This window comes from Coregonus lavaretus, assembly GCF_964263955.1.
Source record: "Coregonus lavaretus genome assembly, contig: HAP1_SCAFFOLD_4443, whole genome shotgun sequence".
NCBI lineage: Eukaryota > Metazoa > Chordata > Actinopteri > Salmoniformes > Salmonidae > Coregonus > Coregonus lavaretus.
In genome coordinates, this window is record NW_028162473.1 from 2240 (window position 1) to 22031 (window position 19792).

At 44.7% G+C, this 19792-nt stretch overlaps 1 protein-coding gene across 1 annotated transcript; it reads right to left on the bottom strand.

Moving 5' to 3' along the window:
- Window positions 1-885: 885 nt before the first annotated feature.
- LOC311119206 (malate dehydrogenase, cytoplasmic-like) lies at window positions 886-14424 on the bottom strand. The gene is made up of 10 exons (XM_084193938.1): window positions 14342-14424; window positions 12962-13063; window positions 12325-12421; window positions 9737-9912; window positions 4239-4361; window positions 3925-4023; window positions 3357-3434; window positions 2915-3028; window positions 2098-2187; window positions 886-1789 (listed from the first exon to the last, which is right to left on the bottom strand). The coding sequence occupies exons 1-10, from the start codon at window positions 14342-14344 to the stop codon at window positions 1667-1669; spliced, it is 1005 nt and encodes a 334-aa protein (XP_084050064.1). The 5' UTR covers window positions 14345-14424; the 3' UTR covers window positions 886-1666.
- Window positions 14425-19792: the final 5368 nt, after the last annotated feature.

The window sequence follows — 19792 nt, forward strand, 5'->3', positions numbered from 1 at the left end:
TTTTAGTAATTAGTTCACACAAAAACACTATATTAGATTAATCTTATCAAAACGATACGTAGAAATGTCATTCTAAAACAAGGACCAATGAAAAGCTTGTATCCGAATGCTGTGCCCAATGAAAATGCAGCTTTTCACGAGGTTCCTGAACACCAAACACCAGAGCCACGGCATTGATGCCACGTCAATCAACACCTTCATACATTTAATGATTTAATAGCTAGACCAGGGATGGGCAACTTCAGTCCTCAGGGCCTGATTAGTCCCATTTTTTCCCCAGCTCCAGCTAAAACACCTGACTCCAATAATCAACTAATGATCATCTTCAGTTTAGAACGCAAATAGTTATCAGCTGAGTTTGCTAGGGATGGGGGGGAAAAGTGTAACACCACTCCATCCAGGAGGACTGGAGTTGCCCCTGCCTGAGCTAGACCTACAGGTATTTGGGATAGAACCAAACTATTAACATGGAACACCATGTAAAAATATAAGTTACAGAATGCTTACTAACATGTCACTAATAAAAGTGATTTTAAATAATATTCTTCTGATTATTGAATTGCATTATAAATCCTTAACAGCTAAACGGAAGGACCAAGTTAGTTTACAGAAAGCAATGCAAGGCAGGCAAAATCTGATGTAGGACATTCTGGGTGTAGGCTATATAACTTTTAAAAAAAATTGAATGACACTCCCTCGGACTAATCTTAAAATATTTGTTTGACTAAATACTTTATTATAGATGCTGCACTGTTTGAAAGAACTTGAGAGCCAGCACTTCATTATATTGTGGATAGCGACACTACACTGTTCATAGGACTAATAAACCTCGATTATGCAGAAATTGTGAAATTTACTGAACACACGGAGAGAGAAAATTATCAGTTGAGGATAAATGTTTTATTGTTTCATCAGGAGTGAGAGTCCAGGCAGATTCTCAGATTATTCAGAGGTTTTGAAACAATTGACGTCATTCATTTTACTGTCCTGGGATTTACAGATTAGAATGTGCTGCACCCTAGCGGCAGGACTATGCCATAACAACCACATGCTTCTGTAATAAATAGTAGGATTACATTCAGATAAATATTAGAATATCATCATTTAAAATGGGAAAATGACAAATAGTTAAAATGTTTTACGAAGTTAGTGATGATTATTTAACCAATACTTATTTCACAACCAAAAAATATTAAGTTAAATCTAGAAACAAAATAAGGACTATACATCATTTACTGGTTTTATTGTTCTCGACTGAGCAACAATTAACCATTTAACAATGATCGTCATAGTAACTACTAGTGCATCAACTACCCATAACAATCCTCCATTCCATGGTAAGCATGGTAACCATCCAAACAGGGATAACCTGTTCAGATGTGTGTAACATTAAACCATTTTAGACACACACAGAGCTGCAACAGGGACTGTATAATGCCATGTTCATGTGCTATCAGAATTACCAGAAACTCAAAAAAAATCAGGTCTAAAGAACTGCTGTAAAGCGTATAAAGTTAAACCGTTCATACGGAACTTCCAAGTTGGATATTCCAGTCTCCTAAGTTCCGAGTAGCACGTGAATGCGGCATCACAGACGTGAGTCTGGAGGTGTGGGTTGTGTGCCCAAGTGCTGTTGCCGGGTTGGTTGCCGTGGCTGGGAGTGTAGTCAAGCGCTGAGGAAGGTGACGGCGGTGTCCCTCTCCTCCACCAGCTCAACTGCCGTGGCGTCCATCTTGCCTCGGGAGAAGTCGTTGATGGCCAGCCCGTCCACAATCTTCCACTGCTTGTCCTGAGGAAACGAAGACGGGAGAAAAATAATATTGAATAATAGGCCAAAGTGATCAACTTCCCACTGCAACAGATCCAGTTTGTCGTAGACTAGAGCATCAGTTTATAGAAGCAGAGATTTCTCTGGTTTAGTGGTGAAGAGAGCTGACCTTTGAGAAATTCTGATCTTTTGCCCAATTATTGGTCTTTCGACCAATAAGATAAGATCTTCCGCCAATAATTGGTCAAAAGAGCAGAATTGGGCTGCCTGTGTACATGCAGTCTTAGTATGGAGGAGTCTAGAGAGCAGAGTATCTGAGATTGTCTCACCTTGATGTAAACAGGGAATGAGTAGATGAGGTCTTCGGAGACTCCATAGGAGTTACCACTGGAGTAGACACCCATGGAGACAAACTCTCCCTGCAAACAAGAGGACAGCGGTTAGGGCTGTGTTCAGGAACCATTAACCCAAAGACAGGCTGCGTTCAGAAACCATTAACAAAGACAGGCTGTTCCACGCTGCGTTCAGAAACCATGAACCCAAAGACAGGCTGCATTCAGGAACCATGAACCCAAAGACAGGCTGCATTCAGGAACCATTAACCCAAAGACAGGCTGCATTCAGGAACCATTAACCCAAAGACAGGCTGCTCCACGCTGCATTCAGGAACCATTAACCCAAAGACAGGCTGCTCCACGCTGCGTTCAGAAACCATTAACACAAAGACAGGCTGCTCCACGCTGCGTTCAGAAACCATTAACACAAAGACAGGCTGCGTTCAGGAACCATTAACACAAAGACAGGCTGCAACACGATTCTCCACCCTCTTCCCAAAGTGTGCAACTGCAGACATCTCATGGATTTAACAATGGTGGAAACTCCCTATAGCCAATTACTGCACAATTCCACAATTACACAATTCCATTGCTTTTTAATCCATGACTGTCTGGAAGTGTGCAAGTGCACACTGGGAGAAGGGTGGAGAATTAGGACGCAGTCATACATACTGTAAATAGCAGAGTGCCATTTAGATTATGAGTCAATTAAAACAAATATTGATGAAGACCTGGGAAGGGTAAACTAATCCTAAATCTGTATCTAAGGCCACAGAATTGTCCCATCCCGTAAGGACCCCTCTTAGCTGACCTCAGGAGTGCCTGACCAGATGTCCCTCATGTGGTCACAGATAGCCTTGGCTGCAGACATGGCACTGGACAGCTTCCTGGCTGCGATAACCGCAGCACCTCTCTGCTGCACTGTCTGAGGGGGGAAGAGGAGAGGGAGAGTAGAGGAAGAGAGATGCCTTAGAAAATGCCTCATCCCCACTCCAGTAGTCTTCCTTCAAACACAACAGCTGTCTCAATTCATTTTTCCAGGATTCCAATCTCCTTATCAAAGCACATGGAGAAGGTCAGAGGTTCCTTTCCCTTGGACCGTCTCCAATGCGTTTTGAGAAAGACGAGGAGATTAAATCCGAGGCATCTGTTTAAGACAAACTGACAGAGACCAACGCGGAGGGGGTGGGGGGAGCTAAAGTTAAAATCACACAGCCAGATGAAAATGAGTTTCACAGTAGAGTTAAACTCACAGAGATGAAGGACCCTTTGAGCCAGTCGTCGTCTTTCACAGCATCGAAGCAGGCCAGGTCGCTGCCCGCCATGTTGACCTTGGAGTAGTAAAATAACTATTATTACATGTTGTTAAGTAATATTATACATGATATACTATTCACTACTGCCTTGCAGTGGTGTCATGTTTTAGAAGAGCGATGATATGACATGTTAACAACAATCAATGGTCTATGATCAACGGTATAACTGGTGTGTCCATCTTCTCTCTTCCTCAGATTACTGAGCCATCTTTTTTTTTAAATGAACGCAGACCTCTAGTTGAAGTATTTCACTATCCTGACAACCGTTATGTTGCCTTTTTTAAATTTTATTGTGCCATTTCCGGTTTTCAAAATGTGTAAAAGATGACTGTGTACACTTTGGTTTTAAAAATGTTTCAGAGCACTTGAAAGTGAAGCAATGCCAGAAGTTGAGTGAAAGTCGCTCTGGATAAGAGCGTCTGCTAAATAACTAAAATGTAAATGTAAAAATGTATAATACTACTTTATATATTATTACATAACATTGTGACAAATTATATATTACCTTGCAGTGGTGGACGTCAGGGTACTGGGTGGACGAGTGGTTGCCCCAGATGATCACGTTCTTCACTTGGGTGGCTGGCACGCCGCAGCGCATCGCAACCTGGGGTAGAGAGAGGAGAGAGCTTCGTAAGGATGACATTACCATCTATTAAGATAATCCACACCCACTTTATCTGTCCCTAATGAAACTCAAAACACCCACTACAGGTAAAGTACAGACAGACTCCGTCATCATGAGGGATTGGACTAACAATATTAATTCAGGGGTTCAATCAAAAAGGTACAAAACAACCACTCTTATCCACACATAGGTACCTGAGAGCGGGCCCGGTTGTGGTCCAGACGGGTAAGGCAGGAGAAGTTCTCTTTGGGGATGGAGGGGGCGGACTTGGCTGCGATCAGACAGTTTGTGTTGGCTGGGTTACCAACCACCAGGACCTGACCGAGACAAGGAGAGGCAATGTTAAACACACACACACGATATCAATTAAGATGACAAGTTTAGAGTCAGCTTCCAGGCTGCCTCATGTTCATTCTGAAACAGCAGTGATTACGAGACTTCATTCTCTAGAGTCTAACACGTTGGGGGCGAGGGGGTTATAAGCGGTCCTATAGATTTGTTTTAAGATGGTCATACCATGGATAATTTAGCTAATCGATTTAGAATTTTAGGTATACAAAATATATACAGTCATGGCCAAAATTGTTGGCACCCCTGAAATTTTTCCAGAAAATGAAGTATTTCTCACAGAAAAGTATTGAAATTACACATGTTTTGCTATGCACATGTTTATTTCCTTTGTGTGTATTGGAATAACACAAAAAAAAACAGAAAAAAGGAAATTTGACATAATTTACCACAAAACTAAAAAAATGGGCCGGACAAAGTTATTGGCACCCTTTCAAAATTGTGGATAAATAAGTTTGTTCCAAGCATGTGATGCTCCTTTAAACTCACCTGGGGCAAGTAACAGGTGTGGGCAATCTAAAAATCACACCTGAAAGCAGATAAAAAGGAGAGAAGTTGACTCAGTCTTTGCATTGTGTTTCTGTGTGTGCCACACTAAGCATGGAGAACAGAAAGAGGAAAAGAGAACTGTCTGAGGACTTGAGAACCAAAATTGTGGAAAAATATCAACAATCTCAAGGTTACAAGTCCATCTCCAGAGATCTAGATGTTCCTTTGTCCACAGTGCGCAACATGATCAAGAAGTTTGCAACCCATGGCACTGTAGCTAATCTCCCTGGACGTGGACGGAAGAGAAAAATTGATGAAAGGTTGCAACGCAGGATAGTCCGGATGGTGGATAAGCAGCCCCAAACAAGTTCCAAAGAAATTCAAGCTGTCCTGCAGGCTCAGGGTGCATCAGTGTCAGCGAACTATACGTCGAAATTTGAATGAAATGAAACGCTATGGCAGGAGACCCAGGAGGACCCCACTGCTGACACAGAGACATAAAAAAGCAAGACTACAGTTTGCCAAAATGTACATGAGTAAGCCAAATTCCTTCTGGGAGAACGTCTTATGGACAGATGAGACCAAGATAGAGCTTTTTGGTAAAGCACATCGTTCTACTGTTTACCGAAAATGTAATGAAGCCTTCAAAGAAAAGAACACAGTACCTACAGTCAAATATGGTGGAGGTTCAAAGATGTTTTGGGGTTGTTTTGCTGCCTCTGGCACTGGGTGCCTTGACTGTGTGCAAGGCATCATGAAATCTGAGGATTACCAAAGGATTTTGGGTCGCAATGTAGGGCCCAGTGTCAGAAAGCTGGGTTTGCGTCCGAGATCATGGGTCTTCCAGCAGGACAATGACCCCAAACATACTTCAAAAAGCACCCAGAAATGGATGGCAACAAAGCGCTGGAGAGTTCTGAAGTGGCCAGCAATGAGTCCAGATCTTAATCCCATTGAACACCTGTGGAGAGATCTTAAAATTGCTGTTGGGAAAAGGCACCCATCCAATATGAGAGACCTGGAGCAGTTTGCAAAAGAAGAGTGGTCCAAAATTCCGGGTGAGAGGTGTAAGAAGCTTATTGATGGTTATAGGAAGCGACTGATTTCAGTTATTTTTTCCAAAGGGTGTGCAACTAAATATTAAGTTAAGGGTGCCAATCATTTTGTCCGGCCCATTTTTTGAGTTTTGTGTGAAATTATGTCAAATTTGCTTTTTTCCTGTTTTTTTTGTGTTATTCCAATACACACAAAGGAAATAAACATGTGCATAGCAAAACATGTGTAATTTCAATACTTTTCTGTGAGAAATACTTCATTTTCTGGAAAAATTTCAGGGGTGCCAACAATTTTGGCCATGACTGTATATATTTAAAAAAAATAATTGATACATTTTTAATTGTCTTTACTACCAAATCGCACTGAATAACATTCATAAATGGAAAAAAAAAAGTGTCAAAATTAATCATAAGGAATAAGGGTTTGAAGTGTGTCATGTACAGTACCAGTCAAAAGATGGCACCTACTCATTCAAAGGTTTCTTTATTTTTACTATTTTCTACATTGTAGAATAATACTGAAACATCAAAACTATGAAAACAAAATCTCAACCAGCTTCATGACGTAGTCACCTGGAATGCATTCAATTAACAGGTGTGCCTTGTTAAAAGTTAATTTGTGGAATTGCTTTCCTTCTTAATGAGTTTGAGCCAATCAGTTGTGTTGTGACAAGGTAGGGGGGGTATACAGAAGATAGCCCTATTTGGTAAAAGACCAAGTCCATATTATGTCAAGAACAGCTAAAATAAGCAAAGAGAAATGACAGTCCATCATAAGACTTGAAGGTCAGTCAATGCGGAAAATTAAGAACTTTGAAAGTTTCTTCAAGTGCAGTCGCAAAAACATTCAAGCGCTATGATGAAACTGGCTCTCATGAGGACCGCCACAGGAAAGGAAGACCCAGAGTTACCTCTGCTGCAGAGGATAAGTTCATTAGAGTTAACTGCACCTCAGATTGCAGCCTAAATAAATGCTTCACAGAGTTAAGTAACAGACATCTCAACATCAACTGTTCAGAGGAGACTGCGTGAATCAGGCCTTCATGGTTGAATTGCTGCAAAGAAACCACTACTAAAGGACATCAATAAGAAGAGACTTGCTTGGGCCAAGAAACACAAGCACTGGACATTAGACCAGTGGAAATCGGTCCTTTGGTCTGATGAGTCCAAATGTGAGATTTTTGGTTCCAACCGCCGTGTTTTTGTGAGACGCAGAGTAGGTGAATGGATGATCTCCGCATGTGTGGTTCCCACTGTGAAGCATGGAGGTGGTGGTGTGATGGTGCTTTGCTGGTGATACTGTCTGTGATTTATTTAGAATTCAAGGCACACTTAACCAGCATGGCTACCACAGCATTCTGCAACGATACGCCATCCCATCTGGTTTGCGTTTAGTGGGACTATCATTCGTTTTTCAACAGGACAATGACCCAACACACCTCCAGGCTATTTGACCAAGACCGAGAGTGATGGAGTGCTGCATCAGATGACCTGGCCTCCACAATCACCCGACCTCAACCAAATTGAGATGATTTGGGATGAGTTGGATGGCAGAGTGAAGGAAAAGCAGCCAACAAGTGCTCAGCATATGTGGAAACTCCTTCAAGACTGTTGGAAAAGCATTCCATGCGACTACCTCATGAAGCTGGTTGAGAGCATGCCAAGAGTGTGCAAAGCTGTCATCAAGGCAAAGGGTGGCTACTTTGAAAAATCTCAAATATATATATTTTGATTTGTTTAACACTTTTTGGGTTACTACATGATTCCATATGTGTTATTTCATAGTTGAGGTCTTCACTATTATTCTACAATGTAGAAAATAGTAAAAAATAAAGACCCTTTAATGAGTAGTGGTTTCCAACCTTTTGACTGGTACTGTATGTATGCATGCATGTATGCCTTCGTGAGAAGACCGATTATCGGGATGTCTCATGGTCTGACAAACACCACTGTAGCTCAGCCACCTTCCACCGCAGATGCGGAAGACTGCCACAGGAGGATGCGGTGGATTGAGATGCAGACCATGCAAAAAAACATATCTTAACAGCAGAGTGATGGGGACGTTGAAGTAAGGCAATTTGAGACTAAGAGGGCATATACATTGTACATATTGTTGTGAATGTAACAAATAGGTCATAGTTTGCACCTTTATTTTAACTTAAATGTTTGTCTATTTAGAAATGCAATATATCATTTTATTTCAGTATCTATGACCACCATGTAGTTTAAAAAAAAAAGAAAAATTACTTGAACTTTAACATTTGTAACTTGGGCCTTGTGTGAGTAATGGAAAATTCCAAAGCCTTGCTGCCTGATGTTCCATCACGGCAGCGTCCACCTTGCTGCCCGACTGTCACGGCAGCTTGAAGACAAGTCAAGTTTTTGTATTTTACATTTTAGTCATTTAGCAGACGCTCTTATCCAGAGCGACTTACAGATAGTGAGTGCATTCATTATTTATTTTTTTATATATTTTTTTTCATACTGGCCCCCCGTGGGAAACGAACCCACAACCCTGGTGTTGCAAACGCCATGCTCTACCAACTGAGCTACATCCCTGCCGGCCATTCCCTCCCCTACCCTGGACGACGCTGGGCCAATTGTGCGCCGTCGCATTTGTAACAAGGTCTTTGTAACAAGGTCACTTAAGGAAGAACGCAGTCGGGAGAAATGACAAGTGCAAGCACACACACACATGCACGCAGTCACGCAGTCACGCTCTCTAACACACGCGTCAGTCTGACAGTCCCCAACACCTGTTGTTAGATCAGTATCTGAGGCCAAGAGCCCTCCTCACAACACACCCACAGTTCTACTGGCACTAGTCGGGACATTCCAGTCCTTGGCGGAGTTCCTATTGTCTTGAAGTGTGCCCTCGTTCACGCCCCATCATGCATTTAAAAGCATTGGTGTAAGCATGGCTGGAGGGAGTTTCCACCATAGAGACCCTATTAAATTACTAATATTATAATTCCAAATTCTATAGGTTTCCACCATATTCCGAACACCAGTCCATTTCTTTTGTAAATCCATGAAGGGAAGTATACAAGTGCACACTTGGGGAGCAGTAGAGAATCAGAATGTCTCCCTGCGATGGAACCAAGCCAGGGTGGATACAATGTGAGGCTTCTAGACCAAAGCAGACCAACTCCTGGGATGGAACCAAGCCAGGGTGGATACAATCTGAGGATTCTAGACCGAAGCAGACCAACTCCTGGGATGGAACCAAGCCAGGGTGGATACAATGTGAGGCTTCTAGACCGAAGCAGACCAACTCCTGGGATGGAACCAAGCCAGGGTGGATACAATGTGAGGCTTCTAGACCGAAGCAGACCAACTCCTGGGATGGAACCAAGTCAGGGTGGATACAATGTGAGGATTCTAGACCGAAGCAGACCAACTCCTGGGATGGAACCAAGCCAGGGTGGATACAATGTGAGGTTTATAGACCGAAGCAGACCGGAGGGGTGGGATATAGTGTTAAGACATGTGGGCAGCTAGATTTTAAAATCAAAACACACATGCTTGCAAACACACACAACGCTCACACACAACGGCATTCCAGGCCAGTCTTTCCATAGGGCATAAGCGCCCAACACGTGGTGAAGTGTGAATTTCAACAGGTCTGAGGTGCAGCGTCTCATGAGTCCTCTCTAAGTCTAAGGACACATGGCTTCCACTATATCACAAACGGATGGTACCTGCTAGTATTGACAGACGGCGAGTCTGCGTAGACATTTCGGGACGCTGACAGTTACACAGACGACAAACCCTGTCTGTTGGACTCTGTATCATCTCACCTTGACAGTCTTCTTGGCGTACTTCTCCAGTGCGGCCCCCTGGCTCTTGAAGATGGCCACGTTAGCCTTGAGCAGATCCTTCCTCTCCATACCCTCTCTCCTGGGCATGGAGCCCACCAGGATGGCAGCGTCCAGGTCCTTGAAGGCAACGTCCTCCTTGTCCGTGGGGATGACCTCTGAAAACAGATGGAATAAACAAGGGCTTGTTCATTCGGTACCAAATGGAAGAAAAACGGTCAGAAACAAGCGTGAAAGGGGAGGGACTATCTGGACATGTGTCCTTTAAGACACTTGTAGTTTTTTTTCCTTGTCTGTGGGAATGACCTCTGTAGACTAATAAAATACAACAGACCAGGGTTGGTTGGTTCAATGGGCACCACATGGAAGACAACAGACCAGGGTTGGTTGGTTCAATGGGCACCACATGGAAGACAACAGACCAGGGTTGGTTGGTTCAATGGGCACCACATGGAAGACAACAGACCAGGGTTGGTTGGTTCAATGGGCACCACATGGAAGACAACAGACCAGGGTTGGTTGGTTCAATGGGCACCACATGGAAGACAACAGACCAGGGTTGGTTGGTTCAATGGGCACCACATGGAAGACAACAGACCAGGGTTGGTTGGTTCAATGGGCACCACATGGAAGACAACAGACCAGGGTTGGTTGGTTCAATGGGCACCACATGGAAGACAACAGACTGAAACAGGGAGGGAAAATCTGGATAACAAAAGACTACTTTTCATTTTTGGTGCACAACATTGTGAAAGGTTTTACTATGGTGTTGTCTAATTAACATGATCCAGGACAGCAGCAAATCGCTTTTTTAACGAGTGCTTTATTAGGCTAAATCCTTCAGGCGTGACAATGAAAGTAGCCTCTTTGAAGAAACAGGGGCTTGCATGTGTTTGCCCATGGCATTCTGCTGTACATTGTCTCAGTGTGGTTTTCCCTGTGTTAATTCCCATCTTGTCCCAACACACCTTACATTCTCATCAGCTCAGTCACTCACAGTTTTTTGCTTTTATGTCAGCTTTACCACAGCCTATATTGATTACTGTGTTATGCTACTGTTGTCTGTGGGACAGACTGACTGTTGCCAGTTAACAGCTTTAAAAGGGATTTCTGCGAGATTCTGGCGATTCTGCAAATCCCACCGATCTGGCAAACGCACTACAAGTATTTTAACGGTTTTAAATAGTGCTTGAACCCAGGTCTGGTTGGGACACCCTCCTCCCCACATTGAACATTGTCTTTGCAGCACTGAGCGTTAATACTGGGGCCTCACAGCAGAGGTGAGAACAAAGCAAGGACACCACCGTTGACAACAGAAAAATACCAGGTCACAATGGAGATTGGAGATACTACTGGTGCCTCACAACTAAAGCCATGTCATTTGTATTCCAAATGGCACCCCATTCCCTATATAGTGCACTACTATTGACCAGTGTCCATAGGACAGCCCATAGGGTTAAAAAAAGAAAGTAGTGCACTATATAGGGCAGGAGTAGTCAACTCTGACCCTACGAGGTCCGGAGCCTGCTGGTTTTCTGTTCTACTTGATAATTAATTGCACCCACCTGGTCTCCCAAGTCTAAAATCAGTCCCTGGTTAGAGGGGAACAATTTAAAAACGCAATGGAACTGGCTTCAAGGTCCAGAGTTGAGTTTGAGGGATATACGGAATAGGGTCCCATTTGTGACACAGACATTGGTTACTGTAACGGGACAAAGAGAGAAGGCCCGGCGGTCCAACCAGGAAACCGGCTTCCTTCCATTTCAGTGGTAGTGGGCGTGGCCAATGGCGGGGTCGCCGACCTGACATTTTAGAGGCCGTCCTCTTGGCCACAGAGACAACATGTTTATGTTTTAAAGCTAATTTCCTGCAATTGTACACATTTTGCCATGGGACTGAGAACTTCTCTACATCCTTAATGTTTGGTTTTAGTCATTCAAGTTCACACTGAAAACATTCTATCATCCTAATTGTTTTCATCATATCTTTGGAGTGGCAGCAACGAATATAAGGGAAACACTGCATTGTACTGGGCAAAGTCAATCAAACACAGCTGAAGTATTTGACATGTTATTTGCCCCAGGTCTGGATGCTCATGGTTCATTCTGACCCAGGTCCAGCTGTCACCCTTCAAATTTTGAAAAAGGATGATTTACAGAAACGCATCCCCCATCCCCCCAGTCAGAATATGCCCTCGGCCCTCCCGCAATCCAGTCAGAATATGCCCTCGGTCCTCCCCCAATCCAGTCAGAATATGCCCTCGGCCCTCCCCCAATCCAGTCAGAATATGCCCTCGGTCCTCCCGCAATCCAGTCAGAATATGCCCTCGGCCCTCCCGCAATCCAGTCAGAATATGCCCTCGGCCCTCCTCCAATCCAGTCAGAATATGCCCTCGGCCCTCCCGCAATCCAGTCAGAATATGCCCTCGGCCCTCCCCCAATCCAGTCAGAATATGCCCTCGGCCCTCCCCCAATCCAGTCAGAATATGCCCTCGGCCCTCCCCCAATCCAGTCAGAATATGCCCTCGCCCCTCCCCCAATCCAGTCAGAATATGCCCCCCCATGGTTTACCTCTCAGGAGTGGGAGGGCACAGTCCTGCAGCTCCATGACCACTCCATCCAAGACTGGCAACATGGGGGAGATGTCCAGCAAGATCAGGGAGATTGGCTGATAGGAGAGACCATGAAATGACAAGAGTAGATAACCAATGAGAGTAGGATGTATTGATCTTTCCATTGACCTACTGGCTGGTAGATTGATAACTGAACAGATGTATATGGTTCATATGATTACTACATTGACAACACTGATTGTTAGGACTACTTGAAGGGACAGTGTTAAGCCTATGCTACCGGTAGGCTGTATGCTAGTGGTTCAATTTCAGGCAATTCAAGGACACTAAAGCCTTGAGTGAAGCTTCTGCCGGTTGTGACTCAATTCAGATACGACCCCACAACCTGTGACTTTGAGGGGTGAGTGTGTGGCACTGCATGTTGCCCATCAGTCATGATGACACGGGGTATCTGACATGGCACCCTATTCCCTATATAGTGCACTCCTTTTGACCAGGGCAAATAGGGTAAGTAGTGCACTATATAGGGAATAGGGTGCCATTTCAGACACACACTCGACAACCCCTAACAGGATCAGCTGGGATGTTACGTAATGCAAGTCAAGCCAAAGCTTCTTCCTTCCTTCCTTCTTTACCTGATCTTTGCCGAACACATCTCCCTTGGCGATGCCGAACAGCAAGGAGTAGGCAATCTGCCCAGCAGCACCGGTGACCAGAACACGAACAGGTTCAGCAGACTGCAACACAAGATATAAAAACACTGATCAGGGCCCTATTCATTAGGGCACATTACAGTTAGGTTACTTAGACACTTATCCAGAGCAAATTCGCCTAAACACTGTAGTAAAATGTTTCGCAATGGAACACTAAAATGTGCATTTCTTTTTGAACAAGTTCAGGTAGTAAGTCCCTGTTTCAGTTAATTTTCTTCCATTTGTTGCCAAAAGAATGCGACCAGGCGCTGTTTTTTGGGGGGTTTTTGGCCTTTGTCGCTGCAATTTCAGTGGCACATTTTAAAATATTGGAGGTAAACTTGCCCTAAGCCCCCATGTAGTGCATTACTTGGGAGGGTTTGAGGAATCAATGTTACGTAACATCAGTGAGCTTGTATAGGAAAAACACTCACTGTCAACAACACAAACAGTCAGGTAAAATGAGGTGTACATTAATTGGGAATGAGGTGAGTGGGATACCTTTGAGGAATTGGCTAGGAGTTTACTCGTAACTAAGTGACAGTCAGTTACAATACTAGAGATAACTGTACTAGAACCCTAGCTAGAACTTGAGTTTGTCTCCAACAATGGTATTCCAAATGGGATCCGGGATCCGTGCCCGGACAATGACGGAGTGGGATTTATTAACTCACGAGGTAAGCCACGGTCAATTTAAAAATAGAACACACTCCTCGAGCCATCTGAGCCGAGATATTTATAGCTACTGTAACAAACTATCTTTAACATTCATTCAACCTTATCCCTTTCATACAAACGTAAATAGTCACAAAAGAACACAACTGTATTTTGCTGGGGAGAAAGTCGCATGTAATAGTCAGACAGCTAGATAACATTAGGCCACATTAACACATTCTGCCCATTTCGGACCTTTTTCAAATTTATGTGGACAAATTTGCATACTACACAGATGTCGAAACGACATGATGTTAAAACGTGCCAAGTTGACTGGCACATTTCCAACAATCCTTTCTAATGAATTAGCCAGTGTATTCCTTCCAACTTGTCTTTAAACATCATAACACAAGAATCACATGCAACATCGTTTTACAAACATGTTTAACTTGGTCGAACCGTAGGTATAGAACTTGATACAAAAGTTGGTTCCCGGTAGCTAGCTAGCTAACGTTATAAGTTAGGTTAGATACTTGCAGAAGCAAGCGTTGGTTGCTGGCAACAAGCGAACGAAATGTCACCTCGCTGTCAGCGTACTAGCAATTATCATTGTAGTAAAGCTAAAGTTTTGTAAACAAAGTTCATACAACTTTTTTGTTTGTTACTTACCATCTTTATATAGTAGCTTGGACTGTTCTTGCAACAAGAGGTCACCCCTATTTCTTGAAATCAGTGGTCACGAGGTGGCCAGTGAATCGTTTATAGGCATGCGCCGCAAAGCTGGTGGCTCTCGGGAAATGTAGTTGAAAATCCTTCAGCCAAAGACAGTAGTACCAAAGATTTTTATAACTAACCCTCATTGTTCTATCTGTGGTAGTACCAAATACAGGACAATATGATTCAGCTGTTTACGTTGACCTTTTTAAAGTCTATGAGGTTGATAGAGGAATAAGGGTTAGTTATACAAATATTTGACAGTGCAGTATGCTTCTGCTGTGTACGTTGACCTTTTAAAGTCTATGAGTTTGACAGAGGAATAAAGAACTACTTTACCCATGATTCAGTATTAACATTTAAATTCCCCTTTATTTACTAATTACAAAAAGTCCCAAACTGTCTCTTGCATATTTTTATTTGATTGATTTATTCAGATGAAAGAAGGATACTTTAACTTCTGTTGTAAAGCTATCATTTTTATGTATATTTTTATGGAGCTCCGCTGCGAGCCACAGGTGTCAGAGCCAGCGTTGCCATTTTAGAGACTTTGTTGCTAGATTTAGACAGTTTTCAGACCTCTCCAGCGACTTTTATTGGTAAAAGAGTATAGCAAAAAAATTAGCTAGTTTTTACGGCTGCCCCAGCGACAAACTTCCCTGTTTGTGTGTGTTCAGTTCAGCTGTGCGCTTCCGCCGGCTGCTGCTGCGTGTGTGCACCCGTCACTTGCGCCCCATCTCCCATCTCCCATCTTTCTGTCCTCTCCCGCCTCTCGGTCCTCTCCCCACTGCAGCAGCGAGTAAAGTTAATTTATTACATCGGTTATTTTGTTGTTAAATGACACCACAGCTCTCCAAGGGATAAATAATAAAAGTACAACAATTATAATAATCTAAAAGTGATCTGCTTTACTCTTTTTATTAGTTCATTTTTGTTCTCCTTCAAACATTCTATTTAGCAGCAGGGGTGCATGGGTAAAATCACAGAGGAAGCCAAGGCAGGAAAAAAAGCCATATTACAACCTGTGTTGTGATAATTGCTTTGTTTGCTCTATAACCTGTTAGTTCATATTCCTTGCCACCATGATATATAGGCCTAGGCCGAGACAATAAGAAGACACAGTGGCAGAATACATTCAACCACACCTCTGTTTCATCACAAAACCAGAGAGCAACATCTGTGTGGTCAAGTCCACAAACAAACAGTTACATGACCTACTACAGCATGGTCAAGCAAGTTAATGTTTCCGACATTTTGTTAAAAGTTAATTTGAGGAATTTATTTCATTCTTAATGAATTTGAGCCAATCAGTTGTGTTGTGACAAGGTAGGGTTGGTTTACAGAAGATAGCCCTATTTGGGAAAAGACCAAGTCCATATTATGGCAAGAACAGCTCAAATAAGCAAAGAGAAACGACAGTCCATCATAAGACATGAAGGTCAGTCAATACGGAACATTTCAAGAACTTTGAAAGTTTCTTCAAGTGCAGTCACAAAAACCATCAAGTGCTATGATGAAACTGGCTCTCATGAGGACCGCCACAGGAAAGGAAGACCCAGAGTTACCTCTGCTGCAGAGTGTAGGTTCATTAGAGTCAACTGCAGCTCAGATTGCAGCCCAAATAAATGCTTCACAGAGTTCAAGTAACAGACACATCTCAACATCAACTGTTCAGAGGAGACTGCGTGAATCAGGCCTTCATGGTCGAATCGCTGCAAAGAAACCACTACTAAAGGACACCAGTAAGAAGAAGAGACTTGCTTGGACCAAGAAACACGAGCAATGGACATTAGACCAGTGGAAATCTGTCCTTTGGTCTGACGAGTCCAAATGTGAGATTTTTGGTTCCAACCGCCGTGTCTTTGTAAGACGCAGAGTAGGTGAATGGATGATCTCTGCATGTGTGGTTGCCAAAGTGAAGCATGGAGGAGGAGGTGTGATGGTGTGGGGGTGCTTTGCTGGTGACACTGTCTGTGATTTATTTAGAATTCAAGGCACACTTAACCAGCATGGCTACCACAGCATTCTGCAGCGCTACGCCATCCCATCTGGTTTGCGCTTAGTGGGACTATCATTTGTTTTTCAACAGGACAATGACCCAACACACCCCAAGGCTGTGTAAGGGCTATTTGACCAAGAAGGAGAGTGATGGAGTGCTGCATCAGCTTTTTCTTCACTTTTCCCTGTCTTTTGTGTCACAAAGTGTAATGAATTCATACTACAGAACAGTAGGCTGACACAGCCCACGCAGTAGGTGGCGCAATACAGTGGCTTGCGAAAGTACATGCTTAAATCACCACTGGGCTAATGCTACATTAATTTTTGCAATCAGCAACAGCCCGCAGGCATACTTTTTTAGGAATCACAGATAAAAAATAAACAAAATACACTGCTCAAAAAAATAAAGGGTACACTTAAACAACACAATGTAACTCCAAGTCAATCACACTTCTGTGAAATCAAACTGTCCACTTAGGAAGCAACACTGATTGTCAATACATTTCACATGCTGTTGTGCAAATGGAATAGACAACAGGTGGAAATTATAGGCAATTAGCAAGACACCCCCAATAAAGGACTGGTTTTGCAGGTGGTGATCACAGACCACTTCTCAGTTCCTATGCTTCCTGGCTGATGTTTTGGTCACTTTTGAATGCTGGCGGTGCTTTCACTCTAGTGGTAGCATGAGACGGAGTCTACAACCCACACAAGTGGCTCAGGTAGTGCAGCTCATCCAGGATGGCACATCAATGCGAGCTGTGGCAAGAAGGTTTGCTGTGTCTGTCAGCGTAGTGTCCAGAGCATGGAGGCGCTACCAGGAGACAGGCCAGTACATCAGGAGACGTGGAGGAGGCCGTAGGCGGGCAACAACCCAGCAGCAGGACTGCTACCTCCGCCTTTGTGCAAGGAGGAGCAGGAGGAGCACTGCCAGAGCCCTGCAAAATGACCTCCAGCAGGCCACAAATGTGCATGTGTCTGCTCAAACGATCAGAAACAGACTCCATGAGGGTGGTATGAGGGCCCGACGTCCACAGGTGGGGGTGCTTACAGCCCAACACCGTGCAGGACGTTTGGCATTTGCCAGAGAACACCAAGATTGGCAAATTCGCCACTGGCGCCCTGTGCTCTTCACAGATGAAAGCAGGTTCACACTGAGCACATGTGACAGACGTGACAGAGTCTGGAGACGCCGTGGAGAATGTTCTGCTGCCTGCAACATCCTCCAGCATGACCGGTTTGGCGGTGGGTCAGTCATGGTGTGGGGTGGCATTTCTTTGGGGGGCCACACAGCCCTCCATGTGTTCGCCAGAGGTAGCCTGACTGCCATTAGGTACCGAGATGAGATCCTCAGACCCCTTGTGAGACCATATGCTGGTGCGGTTGGCCCTGGGTTCCTCCTAATGCAAGACAATGCTAGACCTCATGTGGCTGGAGTGTGTCAGCAGTTCCTGCAAGAGGAAGGCATTGATGCTATGGACTGGCCCGCCCGTTCCCCAGACCTGAATCCAATTTAGCACATCTGGGACATCATGTCTCGCTCCATCCACCAACGCCACGTTGCACCACAGACTGTCCAGGAGTTGGCGGATGCTTTAATCCAGGTCTGGGAGGAGATCCCTCAGGAGACCATCCGCCACCTCATCAGGAGCATGTCCAGGCGTTGTAGGGAGGTCATACAGGCACGTGGAGGCCACACACACTACTGAGCCTCATTTTGACTTGTTTTAAGGACATTACATCAAAGTTGGATCAGCCTGTAGTGTGGTTTTCCACTTTAATTTTGAGGGTGATTTCCATTGATAATTTTTGTGTGATTTTGTTGTCAGCACATTCAACTATGTAAAGAAAATGTATTTAATAAGATTATTTCATTCATTCAGATCTAGGATGTGTTATTTTAGTGTTCCCTTTATTTTTTTGAGCAGTGTATATCTAGATACAATACCTTGCGAAATTATTCCCCCCCCCTTGGCATTTTTCCGATTTTGTTGCCTTACAACCTGGAACTAAAATGAATTTTGGGGGGGTTTGTATCATTTGATTTACACAACATGCCTACCACTTTGAAGATGCAAAATATTTTTTGTGAAACAAACAAGAAATAAGACAAAAAAACAGAACTTGAGCGTGCATAACTATTCACTCCCCCAAAGTCAATACTTTGTAGAGCCACCTTTTGCAGCAATTACAGCTGCATGTCTCTTGTGGTATGTCTCTATAAGCTTGGCACATCTAGCCACTGGGATTTTTGCCCATTCTTCAAGGCAAAACTGCTCCAGCTCCTTCAAGTTGGATGGGTTCCGCTGGTGTACAGCAATCTTTAAGTCATACCACAGATTCTCAATTGGTGTCACGCTCGTCGAAGGAGGAGGACCAAGGCGCAGCGTGATATTCGTACATCTTATTTTATTAAGTGCACACACGATAAACAAAACAACAAACGATACGTGAAGTCCAACGGTACTAACACAAACCAACTGGAACAAGATCCCACAAAGAACATATGAAAACAGCCTACCTAAGTATGGCTCCCAATCAGAGACAACGAGCAACAGCTGCCTCTGATTGGGAACCACCCTGCCCAACACAGATCTATACGATCTAGAACAGAAACCAAAACATAGTAAACACAACATAGAAGCTACACAGTGAAAACTAAACATAGAAAATCCACACCCTGGCTCAACATTTCAGAGTCCCCAGAGCCAGGGCGTGACAGTACCCCCCCCCAAAGGCGCGGACTGCGACCGCGCCTAAACATAAACCAAACAGGGGAGGGCTGGGTGGGCATTCCTCCTCGGAGGCGGTTCCGGCTCCGGGCTTGACCACCACCCTCCAACAATCCCCCCGTAGCGCCCCTGGTCCGGTCTGGCCCCGCTGGCTGGAGCTGGACTGGACATCGTAGGAGCGGATTGCTTAGGCTCCGGTGTGGAGCAGCTGACCGGTACCTGACCAGGCACCGGTGACCCAGGCACGGGTTGTGCCGGACTGACGACGCGCACCCCTGGCTTGGTGCGTGGAGCAGGAACGGGCCGGACCGGGCTGACGATGCGCACCCCTGGCTTGGTGCGTGGAGCAGCAACGGGCCGGACCGGGCTGACGATGCGCACCCCTGGCTTGGTGCGGGGAGCAGGAACGGGCCGTACCGGGCTGACGATGCGCACCCCTGGCTTGGTGCGTGGAGCAGGAACGGGCCCTACCGGGCTGACGATGCGCACCCCTGGCTTGGTGCGTGGAGCAGGAACGGGCCGTACCGGGCTGACGATGCGCACCCCTGGCTTGGTGCGTGGAGCAGGAACGGGCCGGACCGGGCTGACGATGCGCACCCCTGGCTTGGGGCGTGGAGCAGGAACAGGCCGGGCCGGGCTGGCGACGCGCACCGTAGGCTTGGTGCGAGGGACAGGA

Coding starts and splice junctions, on each gene's coding strand:
- LOC311119206 (XM_084193938.1), bottom strand. Junction 12,422..12,961: donor ATGTGTTCGGCAAAGATCAG/GTAAAGAAGGAA, acceptor CTCTCCTATCAG/CCAATCTCCCTGATCTTGCT. Junction 4,362..9,736: donor ACGCCAAGAAGACTGTCAAG/GTGAGATGATAC, acceptor TGTCTCGGTCAG/GTCCTGGTGGTTGGTAACCC.